The sequence below is a fragment of the Sinocyclocheilus anshuiensis genome, unplaced genomic scaffold (genome assembly GCF_001515605.1).
Source record: "Sinocyclocheilus anshuiensis isolate Anshui unplaced genomic scaffold, SAMN03320099.WGS_v1.1 scaffold183, whole genome shotgun sequence".
NCBI lineage: Eukaryota > Metazoa > Chordata > Actinopteri > Cypriniformes > Cyprinidae > Sinocyclocheilus > Sinocyclocheilus anshuiensis.
In genome coordinates, this window is record NW_015548309.1 from 2,521,123 (window position 1) to 2,547,790 (window position 26,668).

The following is a 26,668-nucleotide window of genomic DNA, read 5'->3' on the forward strand; positions in this document are numbered from 1 at the left end:
GCGCGATGCAACGCAACGCGTAAAAAGACAGTATAAGTCATTATAATCCGTAATTATGTCCTCACTGGATGCAACAAATGCCTCGTTTATAATGGGTTTAAAGTTTTTGTCTCGTCGCTCTGGCCGGGACATGGCATCACAGTAGGGTATGGGGCGTAACATTTCCGTCACACGCTTGAGGTATTCGGCCAATCACAACGCACTGGATAGCTGGCCAATCACAGCACACCTTGCTTTTCAGACCGATGAGCTTTGTAAAAATCGACGCTATGGCGGGGCATAGAGAAACAATAATGTACAGTATGTGGAAAATAATGTGTTTTTTGAACCTTAAACCGCATAAACACATTTCATTACACCAAATACACAAAATAATGTTCTTTTTAGCAACATCATATGACCCCTTTAATTGACAAAGGGGCAAAGTCGTGTCATTTGGAAGCGTCATCAACCACCTTCTAAAACGCCTCAGCCAATTTAATAGACTGTATAACTCCTCTACCTTTAATTCAGCGTGACATACCATCCTGAATCTATCACAAACCTTTAAAATCTCTCTAGAGACATTACAATCTGATACGCCGACTATGATGCTAACGATATACATTATATCCATCTCTGAACCTTGTACAGGTGAGTCAATTACCACATGCCTGAATGCGATGGGAAACAGCCCAGATGCACTGATGCATGACATGCACCTGATAAACATTCAGACCACGGGCGGCTTTCTGAGCAAAAGCGTGTAGTCAATTTTTCAGTGAATAATCACACAATTCCGCATCACAAGCAGGTACAGACATCTTGGTCTCCTGTTTAACATTTTATTTTTAGAAAATTGTAATGTTGATGGTCCATTAACAAAACAACGCTTGGTACATACTGAAAATATTTAAAAAGTGAATTGAGGACAAAGAGGAAAAACATAGAAACATCAAAACAGGCTGAATACAGTATGAATACAGATATATATTCACATTCTATTTAAAAAAAGTTTCATAATTATGGCACCTGAATTTTTATATGTGGAAAGCATGGTTGTTGTTGTTTTTTTAATAGACTATTACATTTTTGTCTGGTCGTCTGAAATTGCAATTAGCTACAGACGAGCATTAGAAGACACATTTGTGTTGCGATTGAATTTAAATAACTGCCTATTTTCATTTTTATCTTAATCATTTTTTAATTAAATAGTTTTGCTATGAGAAGGGAGATTTAACATCAATGTATTTATGTCAATGTATATATTTTTGTATTAATATATTTATGTGCATTTTTCAAGCTCTTGTCAAATATATATATATATATATATATATAAAACAAGAAATTCATTAAAATTTATTTGTAAATTAAAATCTCAAGAAAATGATGTGAGTTTTAGTTTGCTTACTATTAAAATACATTTCATTCATTTGAACAAACTTTTATAGTATCTTAAGGCAACTATACTTTTGCATATTCTCAGTGTAAACGAGCCAGTCTATGTCAGTTAGGTTTAAATGTGGGTCTCGTCAAAAGACTCAAGAACTAGTCTGATTCTGTAGAGGTAAAGTTGTTTGTTTTGAACTGGGTTCAGTTGAATGTTTCAGGTCAGTTCAGTCACACTGTGTTCTGAAGTGCAGTTTGGCAAGTATGTCGTAAGCAGTTTTGACGAGATGAGTCAGACAAATCACAAACGCACAGCGTACCGAAGGCATTACGCACTATGAACAAAAAATCAACTGTGTTCACGTTGTGATGCTAACATTAGCTTACATAATGCCGACAAATGCCAGCTTTGTACAATTCACAAGAAAGCCTCAGGCAATGCAATCTGAACTACATGTATGATTTAACAGTCAAAGAAAAATAACACTTTGCAATAGTGTATTCAGTATTCACCTAAGTACTAAAGCAAAAAGGTGCTTTTATAGTGTATCTTTAGCAGAGGCTTAATAAAGAAAAACAAAAAGTCAAGTAGAGACCAAAAAATCTTGCATAAAGTGAATTTCGGCATCTGCATTCTACGCTATTCTTTGTATCCAGTTCATGTGTCTTTAAAGCGCCAAAAAGCTAACCGCTAATGTCGTTCCACGAACTTAAGGGCATTTAATTAAATGAGCTACAGTAGATGCAGTTTAAATAAAGCCTTACAAAATTGGCTATCACTTAAACAACCCTCTCTGTTTTTCAGAAACAGTTCAAAATAAGAATCTCACTTAACACCCACAAAGGCTTGACCTCTGATAGTGTGAAAGCGCTATGGTTTCCACTCAAATTACAGTGATGTGCAGAGCGACCTCAAGTTGTGTGACGTCTACTGTTTTAATTTCAACATCTGCAAGTTTTTAAAATTATAAAGTGTGAAGTGTCTTTAAAAACAAATATTAAAAACCTCTGCAAAGAGATGTAAAAACAGTAAATAGAACAAGCTCTGATACATTAAAGCATTGAATATAAAGCACTGAATATCTATGCCTTTATGCACTTTTAGTTTACGAGGATATGTGAAGTAATGTATTTTAGTCCTTTCTTATGACCTTTATGGTCATCTTGAGCTCAGGAACAGATTTTTCACAAGTGTGAAAAAAACACTCCCTAGCTCTCATTCACACATACACAGACACACACTCTCTCGTTCAACATCTGTGCTGGCTGTGGCCTGCATGCATCAGGGCTTTTATGTTGGGAAACAGATTCCGCAGCATTCCATGCAGATCTCCAGGCAGTCCGAGGACTCACAGCACGCATCCATAATGCCACAGTCCATGTCACAGGGGCAGTTGCAGTCGTCTCCCAGGTCGTCTGCGCAGCAGCAGCAGCAACAGGCTTCTGATGTGCAGGTGCCGCACGATGCCTGAGCCACCACCATATTGCACAGAGTGAGAAATTCACAAAACAGGCAGGCCAGGATGCAGTGGACACAGCAGTCTGCTCTCAGAGTATTGCAGTGGGCAGAATAAAACAAAAACATAGAATAAACATACAAAATTATTTTGTTAAGTATTTAAAGTAGTGTCATTTTCTACATTTCGTGGGATCATTTTAGCTATTTTGTTTGGTGTCGCCAGTGGCGCAAAAACTACACACTTCACCTTTATAATCAAATAACAAAAATTGGACTTAGTATTAATCAATTAAAAAATATATTTTATAAAGGAAAATATTATTTTATTTAAAAGTAAAATTTTATTTCTGTTTGTTTTGATCATATTGACTGACAAAAAAAGCTTTCTACAGTGTTTGTCGTGTGTGGGTGTGTGTGTGTGTGTGTGTAGGAGGTGAAGACGGCGGTTCAGCAGCGGTAAGAGCAAAAGAGGAATCAGAGAAATTCAAAAGGAATGAATTCCCCTTTTGGGTTGATTAGTAGCTTTGTGAATAATGGGGTTATTATCATGCAAAAGCACAGGGTTGGTCACGTAAAGCTGATTAACAGCGTCTAACATTTTCGCCAGCAAATTGGCGTTAATGCTGCCGTTTCTCTCATATCTGATTAACATTTAACCTTCCTCTCGCAGGGCCGCCACATACTATGCCAAATTACTTTTGTTTAAGATGACATGGATACACAGTTTTGCAGGAGCACTGGCTGACCATCTTTTGGGAAATTTTGTAAAAAATAATCAAATAAATGATAAAATAAACACTCTGTATTTACTTAGAGTAACCAAACAGCTAAGTAGCCTGTTGACCATCTGAGGATCTGATAATCAACACCGTATGATCTGTCCATCTGTTGGGAAAATAAATAAAATCAATTAATTAATGTTTGCATTACAAAAATCTAAAGTAACTAAAAAAAACGTTTTGTTTGAGTGCTTACCAGCAATCTTTTGGGATACTTAATAAAAAAATCATTATTTATTCATTAATTTTAACATAACCAAAGTATCCTGTTTGTGTGTAAAAATAATAAATCAAAAAAAGTTGTGGTACACTGTTAAAAAAAAAAAGATTTTAAAAAGTTGTAGGCCTAATTAGACTATTGCAGAACGTTTTACTAAAAAATGCTTGTTCAGTCTTTCTACTACTTTCACATTTAAATCAATGTGAAATTTACTAGCATTTTCTGTGTCAAAAGTGTTTCTACACCAATTTTTTTTTTCAAGTGTAGATAACTGACTTATTAAGAGCTGAATCCTTAAATCACTCAGTAGAGTGTTGACAAAATGATAAATACTCATTTACTTTACAATCAGACTGCAGTGTGGTAATATGTACAGGACATACAAAGTTTTTACAGGGCATTACAGAAAAACACAACTAAAACAAAACGGCAAAGTGAAAAGAGAACATCTTTTACTCAAACTAAGATTATAGCTTCAATAAGCAGTGAGATGCACACATTGCGCTTCGACATAAACAGTGCCGTAGAGAATAACAGTGAACCCCTACCAGTCCGGACGTGCCGCTCGGACCTCTAATCAACTGTAGAACCCAAACCGCGGTGCATTGGAGAAATCACAGCGATGTGGTGTGTATCGTTATCAGTCTAAGACGTGAATTTGCATGGCTTTCATCAGTCCGTGGTGGGCTGTCAGAGAGATCGCTGGGTTTGATTGAGCTCATTGCCAAATTATGTGACAGCTACATCAACTGTTTACAAGTAAACTACTCATATACAAAACATATGAATCAAAAATGGCATGCTTGCTATTTGATTAGCGATTCATTTAATAGTGATTAAATTTGCACCATGTGCTATTTTACTATCATTGAGATACTATTCTAGTTTTTTTAATATATTAAATTCGTTTTTATTTTTATATTTTTGTTTTCATTTTAAGTTAAAGTATTAGAAATTTTGTTGTGTTTTTGTTATTCTTATTAGTTTTTAAATGTCTATAGTTTTTATTAATTTTATTTCAGTTTTAGTTATTTTAGTACATCAAGTTAAACTAAACAAAAGTGAGAAATGGTCTTGGCAACTAGCTGAAATAAAATAAGTTCAAGTTAATTTTATTTTATTTTATTTAAAGTTTAATTTATCTCAAGTAATAAAATTTTTTTTTATGGTTTTAGTTTTAGTTAACTATACTAACCCTGCACCATCCTATTAAACAAGTATGAAAAATTACGTGTCCACATCGATTCTTTCACTATTTTTCTTGTCCCTTTTTTAACTAACAATTTCTTTCGAGAAACAAATTTAAAAGCTACAGTACATAATGAATTCCCTTGGATGTATAATTTATCAGCAGCGATTAGTGTGAATCTTAAGGAATGAGAGTCTGTGTAATGTGCACAGGAGACGGGCTGCCTTATCTCAGCTGCAAAACTGACATCGGCCCAATGAGAGGGTTCATGTTTAATGTCAGACCGAGCAGAGGATGCCCAGATTCCGCCAGGCCAAAAACAGCCCCAGCACCTCGGAGGAAATAGTTTGAGACATCTGGAAAACTCCAAAGGCTAACATCAAAAAGAAAGGCAGCATGACATAAAACAAGCTGGAAGAGTCGCAGACCGGCAAGCGGTGCGGGAACGTTCAAATGAAGAAAGACTGACTGGTGCATGGGTCGTACATAGCGGCTTTAGAGACCAAATGAGAGGGGGATAAAATAAAATAAAAAAAGCAGTTCATTTGCAGTCAATACGGAAGTGTACACAGTAAACTTTTCGAAAGAGAGATCCAGATACGCTGGGGAATCTGCAAAGATGGGAAAAACATGGCATTACGATGCACCACTAATGACCGCGCTAGCTTTCTGCTTACATCCCGCAGCCTTAATTTAATTTGTCAGAAGGATTTTAGACGACTGCGTGCTTACAACAGAACACAATCACAAACATGCCATCACTCAAGGTCCTAACCCACCCGCAACAGAACAAAAGATCTCTCAATTAGTTGATTTTCTGCTGGGGTTGCTGTTATCGCAGCCGGCGACGGCAGCCAAGAACACGAGGAATCGCAATCCCCTGAGCAGAGATCTTGTAAAGCTTTATTCTTCAGCTACCCAGGCTGTTTAGAGGCTAATTTCACAGGCAAACAGATTATGGTAATCCGTGTAAACATTAAAACACAACAGCTTGCTGTTTTCCAGGGGGAAATTACTACTTGAGAGAGAACATATTGATTCAAAACACAGTTCTACAAATAACGCACGCACGCACGCACACAAGCTGTAATGAGACAGACTTATTGAACTGTTCACCCCCCCCGCCCCCCTCCCCCTCCAATTAAGATGTGAAAACTATGACGCCTTTTAAGATACACATTTCTGTTAAATCCGTGAGGAGATGATAGCGTTTGTTACACGTACCTCGCAGTAGGCTCCTACTCGCGAATCACCTGAGTGATAAATCCTTTCGAAAACTTTCCAGTCTTGGAAAATGTTTACATACTTTCCTGCCTGTGCACACACAGGATCAAGTGTCCCCAATAGATGTATGTGCCTATGGTTGCTTTTGTGCAAATAAATCCTAATATTAAAAATAAATAAATATGAATAGATAAATATAGAAATGAATTGACAACTCAACCTGCACTCAAGATTGTATTATTCTAATTATTTTTACAAATACATTTAAAAAAATGATTGTCCAATAAATATAGTACAAGAAGCTCTTCTCTTACTAAAAACAAATACTGTAGCAACAGCAAACACCAACGATGTACTATGCATTAAGCATATAATTATGGTTAGAGACTGTGAACAAAAGGCTATAAATAAATGAATAAACATAAAAGGCTAAACAAATAAATGAATAAACATAAAAAAAAAAAAACGAAATTAAAATTTAAAATATATAATAAAATAGCTAGTCTATAAGTCCTATTTATATAAGTCCTAATTCAGCTGAATGCCAGGGCACGTCAAATGAAACATATACCATAAAAACAGCTTTACAGAGAATCTAAAAGTGCTCAACAGGTGCAAGCCTTTGCTTGATTTAAAAAGGTTACGGTATCAGACAAGCATGATTGAACATCATGCTGTAAAGAAACCACAATACATAAGCCAGGAAAGGGGTGCTGGTACACAGGAGCAAGGAAGAGAGCGGGTCTTAATGAGAGGACACTGTGAGAGCGGGTAGCGATGGCCCCTGCTGAGGTGGGGTTGACACATGGCAGACCCCCCGCTCTCCGCAGTCTTGTTAAAAGGTCACACCTTGGTGACCATTTCTAATGCACCAGTGAGCTCCTTCATTACTGCCCTCTCCTTACCATCACACCTGACAATGTGCAAGCTGCTTTTTTCAGCTCGGCCTTCTGTTTTTCCTTCCCATTTGCGAGACAATACAACACTACAGAAATAAAGAGATCAATCTAGTTCGAGTTATGAAAGATTAAATAAAGCAATGCATTTATGGGAAACAGAACAGAAAAGTCCCATATTAGTTGCGGTTAGGCGAAGGGAGGGGACGACCAGGAGAGGAAATCTGCAAGCACATATGAGTTTGAGTGTGAGTGTATGTTTGCATATGTGATGTCATGTACCCTCTGGAGTTGAGCCGGGTTTATGGGAACCCGTCGAGCTGCTTTTGCTCCTTCTGCTGCTGTCGCTGTTGACCGACAGGCTAGAGCGAAGCTTTCTCTGCACACGGTGTGAGACGGGCGACGGGTGCTTCCTGGACTCGGAGGTGGGGCTGGTGGAGGGTGGCTGTGTGACCCCGCGGGGCGTGCCGTGGCCGTTACTCAGCACAGTGTGCAGGCCGTTCTGCTGCCTGCCAGCCTCTCCGTCGATGCCATGCTGCTGGGATGTTGCTAGCTGGGGCAGAGGCTGAGGTTGAGCTACAGAGAAAGAGACAGAATTTTTTGTAATCATCGGTTTGGACCAGAGAGACTTCACATCTGGATTGGTAACATTATGTTTTGGATGAATTACTGGCCCTTTATAGCATTTAAAACAGAAAAAGAATGCACTTTATGGCAAAATGTGAGAGACAATTTTATTAAGTAAACTAAGTAACAAAACAAGACATTTGTATTTAGCAAATATTCACCAAATTTTAATCACAAAGTTTATTCAAACGTACACAAGGGATTCATATGTTCCATCATGCCCTGTAAAAAACGAATAAGGATTCTGGCTCCTAATCCAGTTCATTAATGAGCTAATTATCAATATATTTTAGTAATTTCAAGGGGAAAATAATGGAAAATAAAAAGCATGCAATTAACTATTCACATTTAATGCATCACACAAGAGTAATTGGTTGTTGTTGTTTTTTTATTTATTTAAATGTGTAAATTAAATAAAAAAAAAAAAAAGAACTGGTTTTAACCAAAAAAAACATTGACCTTTGTTGTTTTTTTATTTATTTAAATGTGTAAATTAAATAAAAAAAAAAAAAAGAACTGGTTTTAAGCAAAAAAACACTTGACCTTCTAACACTTGCACTCTCTATTCTTTTTCTATTCTATCTTCTTGTTTTCTTTTTATTTATTAAAAAAAGACCCTTTAAAGGCCTGTTCACACCAAGGACGATAACTATGAAGATAACAATAAAGATATAGCTCTAAAAATCGTTCTTAATATTAAAGAATAGCAGAGTCCACACCACAGCTATAACGATAAAGGCACGGAGAAACGATATAGTTGGAATCACTTTCAGAATTATTTTTTCCAGCTGATGAACGATAAAAATATTGACAGCCAATCAGAATCAATCCTGCTATAACGAGCTTGAGAATTTAAAGCTGCAAACGAGTGTGTGCTTGGAATAAACGGACGAAATCATCCGCTGGTTATATAGTTATCTTTATAGTTATCGTTCTTGGTGTGAACGGGCCTTAACACTAGCCTTCCCTATTCTTTTTCTATTCTATCTACTCGTTTTTCTTTTTATTTATTATAAAAAAAACCTTGCTTATGTGTACTGCGTTAGGCTAAACGAAACTTGTCACAGCACTTACATATTATTGCCCTTTTGTTGGTTTTGATTTCTTCTATTGTACTCATTTGTAAGTCCCTTTGAATAAAAGCGTCTGCTAAATGACTAAATGTAAATGTAAACAAAAACTAGTTCTCAATTCCCAATCCTAATGCCGTGTGATCCATAACCTGAATACACTCTTTTATACTTTCAGTCTTCACGCAGCCTGAACCGAGAGGCTCTATCTGATGCAACAGTAGTCATGGCAAAGTGAGTACTGTAAGTAACACTAGTGTGCATTCAGCTCTGCTGGGAGTCTTATGTACTCTCCTTCAGTATACGCACATCATGTTCATTGGGCTCCTTTGAATTATTCATCATTTTCCAGCATTGCAGGATTTTTTATTTTTTTTTTACTTTATTCTGGCTTTTATGCAAAGATCTTTGCATTTTATGTGGTGTTTTAAGGTAGTGACACCTGAATTTCTCAAACAGCATGTGAAATAAGTTTTCTCTTAATTACTTTTTTTCTTTTGGTGGGAGGTCCACACTGACTGTGCTATTAATGTTAACAAGAGAAGAAATCCAGACCACCTCTTTATAACAACATATCACCCTGGGAAGATGCTGAGGGGAATGTAAAATAACACAATTAAAAACAGGCCATGGCAGCCTCATCAGCCAGCTGTCCATCTGTATGTACACTACAGCTAGCAAACAGGAGCGATCCCACTGTCAAACACATGTACCAAGATGCTTCATTTGTTTAATTATGATCAAATTAATTTGAGCATATTTTATAATCAGTATACAAAGTGTGGGGTAGTGGTCACCAAAAGCTCAGGGCTAGAAGGATGCTGGTCAGTGTTGTTAACTAAATCTATTTAAAAATGTTTTTGTTAATTAAAATAAAGCTATAAAAACATGATATAAATAGTACATAAAATATTTATTTAAAAAAAATAAAATTTAACTTTTAAAACAAGGTTTTAAAATGTATTTGTAATATTTAAATTTATTTAAATTTAAAATAACTTCAAATTATTATATTTCAGTTAGTTGCAAAGGGAACTTTCCTAGTTTTTATTAAAGTACTATAATAACTAAACTGAAAAAAATGAAACTATATAGAAATATAAATAATATAAAAAATGACAAAAGCACAAAAAATTACTAAAACCAACTAAAATTAAAAAGAAAATATAAAATGTTGGTGCAATCATCTGAGTGACATCACTAATTTTTGTAAGTTCAAAACAAGTCGTTTTTGCAGTGCAGTTTGAATAAATGTTTTTATTTTTATCAAGAAAATTACAGTAGCTGTTCTCACCAAGCTTTTTTAACTAAAAAAAAAAAAAAAAGAAATCAAGGAAAACTTGATTTTCTCAAGATAATATCAGATTACTCCAAGACGGCTGTCCTTACAATAAAATTTACTGTAAGATGTTAGTCTTTGAGGTCTCAGAATAGGGCTGTCGCGATTCGTCGATTTTATTAGACTATTCGATTTTTAAAAATCCTTGACTTCATTTTGCTTGCGTCGACTAACCGGCAAAATACCGGAAGTGGTGCATTTCACAGACGAGAATGTATAAAACACATTATTAGTCTGTTTTCCAAGGCTGCATGATATATTAAACTCATTTAAAAATCATAATTAAGCATAATTGTGAATTCACAAACGCTACGATTTAATTAAATAATTATATGCAATGCAGTTCTAATACAGTATATGCGCTTTAATTATTTACATGCGTGTAGATTAAGTACATGCGTCACACAGCCGCTCCATTCACAGTAGTTCCACTGGAACTGTTATCATTTACATGTGTGGGGCGTCTCAAACTCCATCTCTGCATGTTGTTGTGAGTTTGGGTTTATTATAACGTTCATCTGGGAACGCAACATGCGCCATTTCATCAGATTATTATGTATTTTAACAATTTTGTTCAATAAAACCATATGATTTCTTGCTTTTGATACTTTATTTGAACTAATTATTATTGCCTCATTGCGATTATATATGTATTTTAAGTAATTTTAAAGGCTATTGTCCACTAAGATCTATTTTTATTACCACAAAAAAATTAATTATAATTATAGGGAACTATGAAATCCGTTTTATTTCCAAATTCATTCGTTTTTTCCATTTTCATTATTCTATACTCGGTTTTAATGGTTAAATTAAATTGTATTAATCAAAAAGTCTAATTGAGTTTTACAGTTTTATCCTTACCAAATTCTGTTTTCCATTATTTTCTGGATTCCATTTTAATGGTTCCATTAAATTTTAATAATCAAAATCACCTCCAATTAATTTATTTTATAAAAAAAAAAAGTTTTTTGATTTCAGTGATTTGGACTATGAGATGGACACTTGCTTCTTGCACTTTATGTTGCACTTTACTTTTTTACTTTTGGATTTCATTTGGTTTAATGAAATATAGTTTAATAAAATATTCTTAAGTAAAATTGTTGTTTTTTTGTGGGAAATTAATCGTTTAGATTAATCGATAAATTAGTCGATAGATTAAGCGAAATAAAAATAGTCATTAGTGGCAGCCCCATCTCAGAATCTTCAATACATGCTTGGTAGCTACCTTACAAAAAATTTTGAGTTTTAAAAAATGTATAAAAGCAACAGCAGTTATTAAAAAGCGATAATTTAATAACTGATATTTGTACATCAGGAGTCAGGACAGTCCACCCAGAGCGGCCTGGTGTTAAGTGTCCTGCCCTAGGGCACAACGGTGATGGTTTATGGATCCTCCCTTACAGTATTTTGAACCAGACCTGATCTTTAACCAGAACACTACATTTCCTTCTGTTTCAGCAGACCGGCTCAAAAGCAGCCTAGTCAGGAACACGGTGCACATGCATCTTGCAATACGCTGCCAGAACAACAGAACAGAGAATGTTGTGGGCATCTGGTACACACTGATAGGATCGCATGGGCCCTGTGAAAGCCCAAAAGGCCGATGCAACCCAAAAGAAAAGTCCCCCCTCGATAAAATATAAATGTTGCTTTCAACCCAAGATATGATAGGTGATAAAAATTGAATACCCACACTAAGTGTAAAAAACAAGCATTGTACTGCAAACGGTACACAAGCTGACAGGCCGCATTAAAATGCCATGTTATGGTGCGGAAGGGAGGGAGGGGGTAAAAGAAAACAGTCCAAATTGGTCTTCTAACCGCTCTGTTTCCAACATATCAACAACTGTTGAGAGTGTACATTTGTAGTTGAATAATACATGGTATTCCTCTACACACTCTGTCAAACACATCACAGGCAAACAGGGGGTGAGTGCTTCTTGACTGTCTAAGTAGCATCCCAATTTGGTCCCCTGGATCTGACAGCCTCAAATATCCTGGGAGCATTTTTAAAAGGCCAGTGTTTGATGGATTCATAAAGAACACACAAATATAATTGCCATTTGTCACCGCGCATTCGGCGCACGCTCCACGTGGGGACGGCGAGCCGGGACGCCCAGGAGAGACGCCGCGCCACTGTGGCGTCGCTCTCTATGTAAAACTGTAGATAAACACCCCTTTGGCTTGGTGTCACAGAAAATAGCTCCGCTGGAAGAATTCGAAATTGTACCCCAAAGACGTGGAAGCAGAGCATGGCGGACCTCCCAAGAACGAATATGTAAGAACGTCAACGGCGTGGTGCGGCATAGACAAGACGTTGAAATTCGGTCAAGCAGGAGGGATGTTGAAAAAGAGGTGAGACAGGGCAGGATGTTCTCTCATTTGCGCTGCTCTCTATGGAGACTGAAAGGTAAAGAGAGAGAGAGACAGGAAAAAAAGAAAAGTAGGTCCCTGTATTTTTGCGGCTTGAGGCCTTTTAATATTTCATCGTAAGAGTGGCGCTGTTTGCTGTGCCCCATTAGGACGCCCATCAAACAGAACATACATTAATTCACTTGTCAACTCATGTCATCCAGCTAAACAGCCCCCATCCGCTTCTTATCATCATCTGCTAATGGCTAACAATCATTACCTGTACAAAAGAGTTGGTCAGTGAAAAAACACAAAGTACTGGTCGACAATGAGAACATGAGGGTGAAAAACATCTGAAGTTTAAAATGGTCAAATAATTTTTATATAATTATAATAATATAATAAAAAATTACATAATAAGTATATACTATTTTTAATTAAATATGAAATTATATTAAACTGACAATATTATAAATACATAAACATCTCTAATATCAAATAAAAAAAAAACATACTAATAAAAAAGATAATCCTTCAGTCTAGGATTTCTGTATTACAATTTGTTTAGCTCTGTATATATGAATGCAACACAAATAACTGTTTAATGCTCCATGGGCCCGTCTCTCTGATTGAAATGCTAATTTGTAAATGTGCACTGACCTACCAGGAGAGTTCCCACCATCTCCCAAAACAGCCCGGGGTGGCATTTCTCCTAACAAACACCTATGGCAAGCTTACACCTTTCGATCCAAAGCAATATACTCCCTCAGTTGAAATGATGTCCCCGTATTTATAGAAACAAAACCATGGGAATTTGGTTGGAGGGAAGGAAAGCAGAATGAATATTATTAAAAAAGGGCTGCGACAGAAAAAAACCTTCAGCATATTAAAAATCGTTTACGGCTTGACCTTCCAACTCTGTGGCAACACTGTAAAAAATGACCGTGAATTTAACGGTAAAAGACTGTAAAAATGCTACAGTAAAAACCTGTTAAATGGTTAACTGTAAATTCCCCTACTATATACGGTGAAAAACTGTATTGGACATTACATGTATTGGACATTAATTTTACGGTAGTATACCATTTTTGGAAGTGAAAAAGACTGTATAATTTACAGTGAATAACCGTAAATTGACATTCCCAGAATTCCCTGCGTTACATTTCAAATTTGATGTTTTTTTGTTGAAATAACTATGTTTCTTCTTAGTTTTTTCTTATCAGTTTTGTATATTAGGGTTGTGTGTTACACCTAATGTTGTTAAATGAATGTTAATTGCATTATTTCAGTTTCATGTGTGTTACCATGATGGTGTTTGGTGTTTGTGTGAATGACACTGTGCACCTTCTATATATGTTATTATCTAAAAGCTGCTTGTGATGGGCTTTGGTTCATCATGTGACTTTCTCATCACCACCTGCATTTGGTGGTTATCAGTGTATTACAAAGGTGCAAAACAGATTTCAGTACTTCAATAGGTTGGTATATTAACATTATATCAGTTAATGAAAATACGGTATTTAACTGTAAATTTAAGTTAAAACCGTAAAACCTAAAACGTTGCTACCGTATTTTTTACGGTAAAATTCCGGCAACCACAGCTGCCGGTTTTTTACCGTAAATTTTACGGAATTTTTTTTACAGTGAAGGTCTTACTTCCAGACAAGAGAAGTAAAAGAATTTAAATTTTCACTTAGATGATCTATTGCCCAAGCTAGATCCACTGATGATTCTAAACCTGCCAAATAAAGTGTAATTCGAAAAGTGCAAATTGCACAAAGGTACCTTGTTTAACCAGAACTTTCCTGATATTGTCTCATGCACAACAGCCATGTATATTTTTTAGTTGAGTTATTTAAACTTTTGTCCAATTTGTGTCTTTAACACATTTATTTGAGACTATTACGTGTCTTGATCACAGTAATTGCCTTATTCTTTGAACCCGCCCCAAATGTCACATGCCAGAACTACTTTAACTCTATTACGGCACCTCCTCCGGCTTGCTGGCACCCTACAATATCTAATTTCTGAGAGACACCGTAGCTCACATCTTATTTTATACTAAATTTCTTGCAGAAGATGAATAGGTAGTCACTATTACTCAGCTTTTTTTGTGCTACGGCACACTTTTAATTCTTTCTGACAATCGTTTAAATTTGGCTGTTCGAATGAAACCTGCTGTAGAGAGGTGACACCTGAGAAGGCGTTTAATATTCCAGGGCCACCCTCTTTCACAGTCATTCACTGTCTGTCCTTCTCTCACTCGCCTATTCTTTCACTCCATCTCTCTGTAACAATGACAAGCCGAGCCAGGCGTCTGGGATTTACTAATTTCAAATGTAGGAATTTGGCTGCTGATTGAGTGGAAAAAAAATAACCCCTTCGGACCTTGTTCTGCTTAATTACATTTTATAAGGCAGCTGGCAACTCCAAAGACAAGGAGAGAGATTGTGAAGGCTTGAGTTTTTCATCAATTATACTTCTATTTCAAATCTGCATTTGCACTATGTGGCATGCTTGCCATCAAAATCATTAAAGCCCCCCAGAAAAGCATATGATAGTGTGGAACAGGCAAAACCTATCAGAAGCGAGGATATTCAAAACTACATATTTTCAAATTAATACTAATCAACTAAGTGACCTTGAGGAAGTCCTGTATTAAGCTGGTTTTGGATTTACCAGTCTTTAAATTGGATGCATTTTACCATACACATCAAACAGATTGCATACGTAAGGCATGTTTATTCATTCAAACACAGCTAGACACAGCCAATGGAATTGAAATCTAGAAAAATTGTAAAAGTTTAACATCACACATTGTCTTAAAAATAGAGATGCACAATGTTATAGGAATGCTATTGGAATTAGCTGATAAAGGCTTAAAATGTAAACATTGGCATCAGCCGATTTGAAAAAAATAATGCCGATATGCGTTGCCGATAAGATGAATAGCTCACATGTGCTTAGGGTGTGTTAGTGATAAGATCACGTCAGCAGTGTGGTCATTCTTGAAGCGAACTTTTGCCTGAATGAGGATTAGATTCACTGTTTTGGACGCCGCATTTAATTTGAGAACACAATACAGAATGACGCGTCCATTGTGCGATAGAGTCAACAGACACCAGCGCGTGCAGCAGGAGCAACAGCCTCCCCCGGGTCCTAATGCCTGTTTGTTAAGGTGTTTTATTTACTTAGGGGGTGCTGTAGGCCTACTTGTAATAAAATGAAAGTAAAATACACAAATAACATTAAGATACTTGTGTTTCTGAATAAATAAAGCAGTAAATCATGAGTCTGTTTTGATTAAAATGTCAGAAGCTACAGCTTACATGAATAAAAATAACGAACATGACACTTGTAAATTAAATAATTTAAAATAAATAAATATATAATAATTTAATATATAAAGATTTATTCATGGATAATCACAAATGGATAATGAAAACTTAAATAGAAGGAGCTATACAATTTTTTTTTTTTTTGCTTTAGACCATCTATTAATGTTAAATCCACAAATAAAATGTTAAGGTTTCAACTGCATCTGTCTGAAAATAATAATAATAATAATAAACCTGCAGAGATTGATTTTATTACAGTTATTTTTAAAGCTTTCAATGTACTCTCGTTAAAAAAAAAAAGAACTTTAATAATGTTTATTAGTTCTAACAAATAAGTTTTTGCTCAAAACTAACCAAAGTTAAAAATTATTTGTTTATAAATTCCACACAAGAGGGACTTGGTGTTGTTTCAAAACAAAGGGAAATATATATCGGTATCGGTTAATGGCCAAAATGATTTTAAAATATGTGCATATCAGATATCGGCAAAAATCTAATATCGTGCATCCCTAATTTAAAATAGTGCTCTTGATTTCACTTTTTTCCTAGTACTCAGGAATCAGTGAACTACTGATATTGAAAAAGACCAAATACACAAAAAAGCAACTGTGTATCGTCTTTGACTGAGGTCAGCTGATAAAACTCGAGTCATCACTGCTAATAACTGTTCAAATCAAACTCAGGCAGCAGCAGAAACAAATCTAAATAATTTGTTTATCATTTCTGCACAGGAGAGACTTGGTGTTTTTTCAAAACAACAGGAAATATATATTGCTATCAGCATCGACTATCGGCTAAATTATTTGAAAAATATCGGCATAATGGCATATCGGATATCAGCAAAAATCTAATATCGTGCATTCCTACCTAAAAATGCAATAATCATGGAGGTATGCTCAAAATCTGAGAAAATTCAACTGAAAACTTTCAAGAGGATTTAACGGTGCAAAAGGATACAAATAAAGGTAAATGAGAAAAAAAACTACTTAAAATAGATAAACTACTCAAACTTTTCCCTAGAATGAAGATTTGATCCAAGATGCTTTTATCCAAAACGACTTAGATTGCATTCAAGAGGATACTTTTTATCAGTACATACAATCAATTTGAACCCATGACGTTGCCATCACCATTCTATTCTAATTGCAAGAAGAGCTTGATGTTGTTGCTGCTAAAGTAGGCCAAAACCACAGTTTTCCTACTTTCACCTTGTTTCGAAACCCGAAACAACATTCACGCATCCCATTTCATTTCATTTATTTATTTAACCAGGAAGAGACTCACTGAGATTAAAATCTCTTTTCCAGGAGTGTCCTGGCCAAGATAAGCAGCCGAGTTTGCATATACAAATAAACAACGTAGTTACAACATACATTACAAAACCAACATATAACCAGTTAAAAACAATTACACACCATTAAGTTGCTCTCAAGATTACATAATAAAGACTTAAAATAATTATAAGACACCAAGTTTTGTAACTTCATCTCCTTTTGAAGAAGATTCCAATCTGAGGCTGCAGCATATTTAAAAGAGGTTTTACCAAGCTCAGTTCTAACAAAAGGTATACAGAGATTGTAAATTGATTGAGAACGCAATGAATGATTTCCAATTAAAGTCCTTTGTATAAAACAACAGAGATACTTTGGCAAATAACCCAAAATTGCCTTATATATCAACAAATGCCAGTGCATTTTTCTCCGTATTCTCAAGGAAGGCCATGCAACTCTTTCATATAAATCACAATGATGAGTTGAAAATTTACAATCAGTAATAAATCTCAGAGCACCATGGTACAAAGCATCCAAGGTAAGAAGGTGCATGCTGGTAAACCACATCCCCATATTCGAGAATCGGTAAAAATGCAGCGGACACTAGTTTTTTTCCTCACCTTAAATGGGAAACATGACTTATTTCTAAAGAAAAACCCTAACTTCTTTAATTTTTTACTCAGATACTTAATATGTGGACCATATCCGCACCTCCTTCCCTTCTATCCGTTTCCATCACGGTGGAATGGAAGAATGCCATAAATGCAGAAGTTCTTCACAAACGCGGTTATAAAACGCACATCTTGCACAGATTTAGCCGTTTTACACAGCTACCACATTTTCTCGAAAGATCAATTATGACGTGACTCAGACCGAGCCTGAGGGAGCTGCCAGACTTCATACGTCGACGAGTGCTCCACCCTCCTTCCCGACGACTGCAAACAAAAAAAACCCCGGCTACACAGACGCAAGGAGGCTGGGGGTGTGTATTTTCAGTTTCATGGGTTTACATCGGTGACTCAAATATTCCACCAATTCCCCCCCTTCAAAAAAAAAAAGACTTGCATAAGGATCCAGATGCAGCATGCATCTCTTGGAGGCCGTACAGGACGAGGCCAGGCACCAAGCGATCCTTACAGAGGCACTCCAGGGGCAACTAAAGCCAGCCAGGAGAGTTTATTAAAAATATATATCTATCTATGGACAAGGTTCCTTTATTTGCTCCATTTCAATCTCAGCATTAACTCCACTAATGTGACAGCTGTGGGTCACTGGACTCCGTCTTTGGGGTGCCAATCAAGACCTTAAGCCCTGGAATCAGGCTAAAGGACAGAGGTGCTCGTCTGTTTCTGAGAGGCTTTTTAATGGGAGATGGCCGTATCGATTTTAGCCTTGGCGGGACCGCTGTCTGAATGGAGTCAGTCGGTGGCTCCCCGTCACCCCCGAGTGATCAGAGGCCTGACGGAATGACCTAGCAGAAGTGCGGTGAACCTGCAAACATGCAGGGCAGGAGGGGAGCACATCACGAGAGATCACTGTAATAGAAAAGGGGTTTAACCTTAATGTTGAAGCCAAAACCCTGTTAGAGTGCCAGTAATCCCTCCTGCTCAACTCTCACTTCAAGTGCTTCTCTGGCTGGAAAGGCAGAGTTGTGTTCAGGTTGCATTCACGCTCTCGAAGATGCATCAGCATACCGTTAATCACAGCGTGGGCTTCAAATCTACATCTTATTAACAGACAGACGCCACTTTCCAATCTATTATTCTTCGCATAGTTCAAACACCAGCACCATTTCCCATAATGCCCACCTTGCGAATGAAATAACACTGAGCTGATGGTCAATGAGAACAATCAGAAATGCTAATGGTGTGTTAAACCTATAGCTCACAGATGTGTAGATCCCCTCTTATCAGAGGTAATTTAAATAAACTTTACACACATAAATCTGTAGAACTCCAAAAGAGCTTTGGCACTTACGAGGATGCTAACTGAAACGCTGGGAATTTTTCCATATGAAATATGTCTACACCAAGACAATGAGGAAATAATTAGTACAGAGGTAGAATCACAGTGGCCATTTTAATCAACCCCTGTGCTAGCATTTCACCCTATTTATTCCAGTTTTGATTCCATGACCCACGGCTAAGTAATCACTTGAAAATTACTCCTCTGTTCTAATGGGCTCTTGCGTCTGAGGAACACGTGGTCTGAAAAATTTGCATCTTGAATCAATCAACTCTTTCCGCCCAAAATGATCGAAATAAAGGCACTCTTCAAAAGTGAATGCAGGTGAAATGCATGTGTACTCTCTTAGAAATATTGGTTTGATTTTGAGAATTAATAGCAAAGTCTAATCATTAAAGTCAACAATAAATACCTGATTCTGGTCCTAATGTAACCCCTGAGTGAGATCACAAAATTCCAGACAGAACAAAGAGGCGTTGTCTATGCACAGAATGATATACATGCTAAAATACTGACAATCATGTGAATTATTCAGTGTTTAAACACCTCTTGATCATTACATCATTCCCTTGAAATTCATTCAGGAATGAACAAGCTTTTCTGTCATTCAGCTAGGAGGCTTGCCACATCCCACACATTTGAGACTGTGAGAATCTTGTAATGCGTTTGTTCTGTGACACTGTACTTTACTGTCTTTATTGCAGCCTAATAGATCAGTGTGCGATTAAAAACGACACCGATAGCTCAAGCTGAGTATGTTCAACCATCGTCCATTTCTGTTTGCCCATGTAAGTCAACGGACAATGCTGAATAAGCGTGATTCATCTTTAGTGAATTCTGCTAGCAAATTAAAATGGAAATATGATCAAATTAGATAAAATGTTGTAAAGTGTCCAGTCAAGTTGATTTCCTATCGATTTCCTGCTCTGGGTTTTAAATATCACATCATACTTCCCAATCCAATTAGTGCACTGCCTTACAGCCCTACTCTATCCATCCTAAGCCAGACAACCTCATATACATGGTATAGTCTCACATATATTCTAGAACCTTGTGCAGATATTCACTTATAATTATTCAATAATAATAATAATAATGTATTACTACAATTTAAAAAAGGAATATTTTTTAATAGGGCTGCACGATTAATCAAATGCGATTGTCATGCGCATCTTGTCAGTAAAGCCGGTTCTGTGATTAGTAGTAAATCTCCAGCACATGCTTTCAGATGAAGCAGCATTTACTACACAGAGCTGTAGTTCACTGACAAGCTACGCAAAATCGTGTTCATAATCACAGACAATTTAATCGCACGATAATTAAATCGAAGAAATCGTTCTGCGATTATGAAAGCTGTTTGTGTAGCTTGCCAGTGAACTACGGCTCTGTGTAGTAAATGCTGCTCCATCTGAAAGCACGTGAAATACCACATTTAATAACATGTTTTTACTCCAAACTCACTTCATAACGTCAGTCGATTGTTTGAAATAACTCCTTCTGTGAGATGATGTGGCTTCTTACACAGAATAAGGCACACAACATATTTCATAGTATTTAAGCAGTGATAAAGGCTATGTCGATTTGCATTGCATTATTATATACTTTATTATAATAAAAATTATAATAAGAGGAACTCCGATAAACCATACATTGTCGTAGTCGTGTGTTTATTAGTCACGTTGAATTTATGAAAGCAGTTAAATTTTCTACTGCAACTGCTATAGGGATTTCCTGGGTTTCTTCTGCAAGGCGTATTTGGAGTTTCAGCGCGAGAGCGCCCTCTGGCCTTCGGATGGAGATTTACTGCTGATCACAGAACCGTGCTTCACTGAAAGATACGCATGACAATCGCAGCTTCTGCCTAATCGTGATTTATCGCATTTGCGATTTAATTTCGATTAATCGTGCAGCCCTATATTTTCAAATTGTATTTATTCCTGTGATGGCACAGTTGATTTTTTTTCTTAATTACTCCACTCATGTCTTATTATTATCAATGATGAAAACAGTTCTGCTTAATATTTTTGTTGAAACTGTGATGCATAGTTTAGGTTTCTTTAATGCATAGAAAGCTCAAAAGAACAACATTTATATAAAAATGAAATCATTACATTATATATCTTTACGGTCACATTTGATCAACTGAATGTATTCTGAAAAGCATTAAAAGTATTTAATTCTTTAAAAAAAAAAAAAAAAAAAAAAAAAAAAAAAAAACGTACTGACCCCTAGGGGTGGGCGATGTAGCCTCAAAATTATAACACGATATTTCAAGAATATTTGCGATAACGATATTTATGACAATATAGAAAAAGAAAAACATGGAACAACGTTTTATTGGTGATTGCAGCAGGCAGCAGCTTTTATTAGTGCAAAATGAAGGGCATTTTCCATCCTTTTCCAATGAGCTACTGTCATTGATGACAGACTACCTAATTTGAAGTGTAACAAGAGCAAGAGACAAAACTCAATTCGGTGTTTAAGGGCTGTAGACGCGGCTCTCTGCATGCACACTGTACGCACAAAACAGCGCGCGGGTGCTGAATTAAGCTTTTCATGTCTTTTTGTGCTTGTATGTTTAAACTGACGAGGTGTATTTGTTCGTTCAGGCACGGGAGGAAGCGAAGAAGAGCTCGGTTTGATGTTTGTCTCCGTGTGCGCACCGAACTCGGTGTGCGAACTCTCAGTTGAGTTTTTCCGCTTTGAATGTTTAAATTGGCAAGGCTTAAAACACGTGCAATTGATAAGCTTTCGTGACGATGCACAGGCCGTCTTTTTATGCTGGCCTCGGGCAGTTGGTTGAAATCGCCATGCCCCCCCTCTCTCCGCATCGCTTCGCTAAAGATATGAGCCTCGCCTATTTTTGAAGGTAAGAGTGTGCGCTCGAATATGCTCTAGAACCGCTTCATGTAAAAATGTATACCGGTATTATCGGGGGCGGTATAATATGGCACACCCCTACTGACCCCTAACATTTGATAGTGTGAGCAGATCACTAGTACATGCTCATTTCAGGAGAGAAAATTAGGACAAAGTCAGCATACTGCAAGAGAGATAGATAGGAAAAGGAAAAACAAGAGACAGAGAAAAAAAGAGAGGAAACAAGGTTGATAGATGAGAAATAGGCTATTTTTGTGTCAAACTTGCATCTTGCAGGGAACAGGTTTCTAGCACAGTCCACCAGATTCCCACACAACGGGACTGTGGGAAGTGGGTGTTTCAGGACTTTTTCCCCTCCAAAAACAAGTGGTGAGAATTTTCCAATCACATCCTTTGTTTCAAATCTTTGTTTCCCTAATTATTTCCAACCGACTCAGAGATGAGTGAGATTTTCCATTACTCCACATCCATCTGACCTAATTTGCATAAAACAATGCCTTGAGTTAGTCAGTTAAACAACTGAGCTGATCCAACTTCAATCTTACATGCGGAACAACAACCTCCAAGATGTTATCAAGCTCAACATTTATAAAGTACACAAACTCATATGAAGCAGAACAAGAAAAGTCCCTATGATGCAACCCCATGCTTTACCAGGTAACAGAGCTCCTATTTCAGTACATTCAAGTTCTCAGCTGTGATTTCCAGATCCAGGCCAGCCAAGGCCAAACCACAATGGGATATCCTTGCTCACTAGGCTTCCAAGACTTTGGCAGAAGAACAACTGAATGTAACAACTTTACTGCAATAGAAAGACATTGGTTCAAATTTAGTACATTTTCTTTTAATCAACACACACTTCACTGAAGCTATTGCCAAGACTCAATGCTACTTCACCTATAGCATTATATTACCAACTTAAAGCAGAAAAGAGCTTACATAGATTATTCACTATCATAATCTCAAATCAAAGCTACTCCCAAAGGCAAAGAATAACAGCACAGCGGTAAATACTGAAATCAATTATCATCGCAGTAAATGTTTTAAAATCACATCAGTGCTTTTTAGATGGAAGCTTCAGTTTTCAGTGGTGCAGAACTGTAGAAAATGCTGACAAAGGTTGATGTCAGTTGATAATCCAAGTGAGATTGGATCACAAACTCTTTGAATTTTATACCAAAGTACTGACTAGTAACAAGAGAAATGCTTTATATCAGATCAGTTTCATATATGTATCACTGACTGATAATTTCTGATTCAATAAAACCGTTAGGGGAACTGTTTTTTTCTGAAGACATGGCATCTGTTACACTGCTTTCGTTATAGAAAGTGAAAGCTATGATTCATTCTCAGTCAAGCGAAGACGAAACCTTCGAGCAACATTTGCCAAAAATATGCATAAACAAGAGCTATTGGAGTCTGTCCAATGATGTCAAGCATGTTTGGATTACATGACTCACACATTTGTTAACACTTACTTCTAACAAGATCATCATGGGTGTGGTTCTCGGTCACGTGATCCTGCCCGTCTGAAGTGGCATCTCCTGGTATTGGAGTTTGGGATGTTTCTGTAGCATCTGAAGATTCATCAGTGCAGCTGTTGCATTTATCTGGACAAAAAAAAACAAAACAAACATTTTTCTTTAGGAGTTTTGCTGTTTCTAGCTGCCAGGAAGCCAAGCATGCAAAAGGCCAGTGATGAGGTTCATACTGGTTCGCCTCAGCATCAAGAATACAAAAAAGAGCTCTAATTTGCCAGATAAAACAGACTCCTTTGGTGAACGGTTGCAAAACCGTGTGGGTGGATCAGGTAGGCCTGGGCCAGAACTCTGGATTTCATTTTCTTGATTCTGCTCCCGGGTACACGATACCTGCCAAGGTTTTTACAGCTATAAAGAGCACATTCATCTAAATTGGAAAATGGATGTGAGCAAAACCTGCCTGATAGGCATACAAATAGATAGGCAACCTTTAAACGCTGCACTTAAACTTATTCAGCTCCAAGTCCATAGAGTAAACTAGGCGACATGCTTCTCCAATTCATTCTATTTGTGGCGGCCTTCGATGTAGCCACACTCGAACAGAGGCAGTAGGTAACCGCTCATTTATCTAGTACTGTCAAAGCAGTCCTGTTACACAAACCTGTGTTTTTCCATCACTCAACTGCATGCTGGGAATAAAGCATGTGACTCAGCAAACAGAAGCGTGCTTTCACTTTTGGTGAGACTGGAGTGTTTAGTTTTGGGCTTTTTCCTCTCTACAGCCCTTGTTACAGCGTATTATGGGACAAGATCAATACGATACAGTAGCTCTAGATACAGAGATTGATATCACTTCATCTGGGCTTGAGGCTGATGAATGGAAACCCTTTATTCCAGCCATGACTCCTGAAATGCACATACAGTACCAGCAGCCTTGTGATGCATCGCTGTATTTAGTGATTACAGTTTGAAATAAATTGCTCTATTCTCCAAGCATACACAGTCCCCGGGGAGGGAAATCCAGTCTTAACGGAGAGACTTTGAAGGCCCTACAAAAATCCATTTGTCACCAGAGCCTGTGATTGCTTACTTTGTCCTACTTTGCCATTTTTTGACAGTGCTATAATGCTGCTTGGTATAAATAGGATAGTTAACGGTTCAGTGCCTAAGAAAAAAAAAAAAAGAAGAAGGGGGCCAAGCTTATTTACATGTGATAATCTCACAAGCAACTAGAAAGTTAATTAAAAACTATAATTGGCAGTGGTTCCTGCTAATAGTTACCAAGGCGCTCCTTCAATCTTTATTGGAAAATAATGAAAACATTATCATGCCTACTGGCGCAACATACATATGGGGAATCTGTTTGCTAGTTGCTATTTATGCAAGTCAGTTACTGGTGGGTTCAGCAAGAATGGGACACCAGGTAAAGTGGGACAAATAAGTTGCATGATCGATTATCTTAAAATAATCAGGAGATAAAACAAATGTAATCATTATGAATAACTGTCAAAAAGCAAATGTTTTCATTTGCCTGAGATTATTACAGTGGGCACTGTCAAAATGCTCTATTTATATATAAACCTCTAAAAGAAAAAGAACAATTAAAGGGGTCATATTATGTGATTTCAAGTTTTCCTTTCTCTTTGGAGTGTTACAAGCTGATTGTGCATAGATAAGATCCCTGAAGTTGCAAAGACTAAAGTCTCAAATCCAAAGAGATATTCTTTATCAAAGTTAAGACTCTGCCACGCCCCCCTAAAACGGCTCGTTCTAACACGCCCCCACATATCTACCTCACTATGTGGAAATATTTGCATAATGCACCCAAATGTGCACGAAAAGAAAGAAGGTGTGGTTTCAGTAACCGGAGTTAGTGTTGAAGCAGCCATGTCAGAGAGACGCTGTTTGTTTCAGTGCGAAAGCAAAAGCACTTTATTTGGCCTTCCGAAAGTAGATGCATTTAGGAATCTTTGAGATTACTTACAACAGAACAGCAATGCATTTTATGAACGACCGTTTCGAGAGAGAGAGAGAGAGAGCGAGAGAGCGAGAGAGCGAGAGAGAGAGCGTGCGAGAGAGAGCGAGAGAGAGAGATAGCGCGCAAGAGAGAGCGTGCGAGAGAGAGAGAGCGAGAGAGAGAGAGAGAGAGAGGGGGTCACATCACAGTGGAGGCAGCTGTCTTAACCGCGGCTTGTGTACTGCATCCAAAATAATGATCTTTACAAAAGCATCATATGACCCCTTTAAAAAAATTGCTCTAATCATCTTTTGTACTATTTAATTGCAGTAATGAATTCAGTTCAATTTAAAGCATATTTGCTAGAAATTCAAAATCACTGTTTGATTTTTGCTGATGAGGTCACTAATTATGCTCAAATACCTATAACCATCACACTGAAGCTATATTAATAATTTTAGCATCACAAAAATAAATAAATAAATAAACTCAAGGCTTTTATCAGGGTTTTATTATGCAAAAAACTCTCAATTTTGCATAGTCCACCTTATTAGTAGCATTGTGACAAATATTTAAGCATCATTAATGGTTACAGACCCAATACAAACATACAATTCACCATTCATGCTTCAAAATATACATTCAATACAATAAAAACAACCCGTGCATCCATGATATAACGTTACACATGAATCAGAATCTCAAAAATGATAAAAAAAAATAAATAAAGTCTCACACCTGTTGTTTTGGACAGAAGTGGGTTTGTCTCCTGTTGTAGCTGCTTCTTTGGCCCTTCAGGACCCTCCGGAGGTAAAATAGTCTCCGAGGACATGAGCCAGATGTTTACTAAACACACCCAAAACCAACAATCCTCCAAAGCAATCAGCCCTCAAACCTGTAAGAAAACAAACTATTGTGATATCAATCGCCGTTTCACTGCGTCAGAGTAAACAAACTCAACTCCAATAGCTTTCCTAAGGAGTGACGTCATAACGGCGAAATGTCGTTAAAGTTAGTGGAAAGTTTTGCTTAGGTTTTTTTCTCCACAAACGAAACTCTTAATGTCACAAACACACTCCTAAACATCCTATCAACTTGTTAAGTTAATACTATTTGTTTGCCAAACATGTGACAAATCACTCCGAAGTTCGCGGGTTAACGTTACCTTTCAAACATGTTAACTCCCAAACGCCTTTATTCCCATACTTTCTTCAGACAAAACGAAGTCCCGTCTAAGTAAAGCTTAAGTTTCC

The 26,668-nt window shown here is 37.0% G+C and overlaps 1 protein-coding gene across 4 annotated transcripts; it reads right to left on the bottom strand.

Moving 5' to 3' along the window:
* Positions 1 to 1,312: 1,312 nt before the first annotated feature.
* On the bottom strand, positions 1,313 to 26,668 carry LOC107656347 (myoD family inhibitor domain-containing protein-like). Of its 4 annotated transcripts, none has more exons than XM_016444148.1 (5): positions 26,581 to 26,668; positions 26,154 to 26,310; positions 23,456 to 23,587; positions 7,418 to 7,711; positions 1,313 to 2,910 (listed from the first exon to the last, which is right to left on the bottom strand). In XM_016444148.1, the coding sequence occupies exons 2-5, from the start codon at positions 26,245 to 26,247 to the stop codon at positions 2,660 to 2,662; spliced, it is 771 nt and encodes a 256-aa protein (XP_016299634.1). In that variant the 5' UTR covers positions 26,248 to 26,310; positions 26,581 to 26,668; the 3' UTR covers positions 1,313 to 2,659. The 4 variants fall into 4 exon arrangements, with proteins under 4 accessions (XP_016299634.1, XP_016299636.1, XP_016299635.1 ...); XM_016444150.1 differs by having other exon boundaries at positions 26,154 to 26,325; positions 26,581 to 26,664; XM_016444151.1 differs by lacking the exon at positions 1,313 to 2,910 and adding an exon at positions 6,944 to 7,224.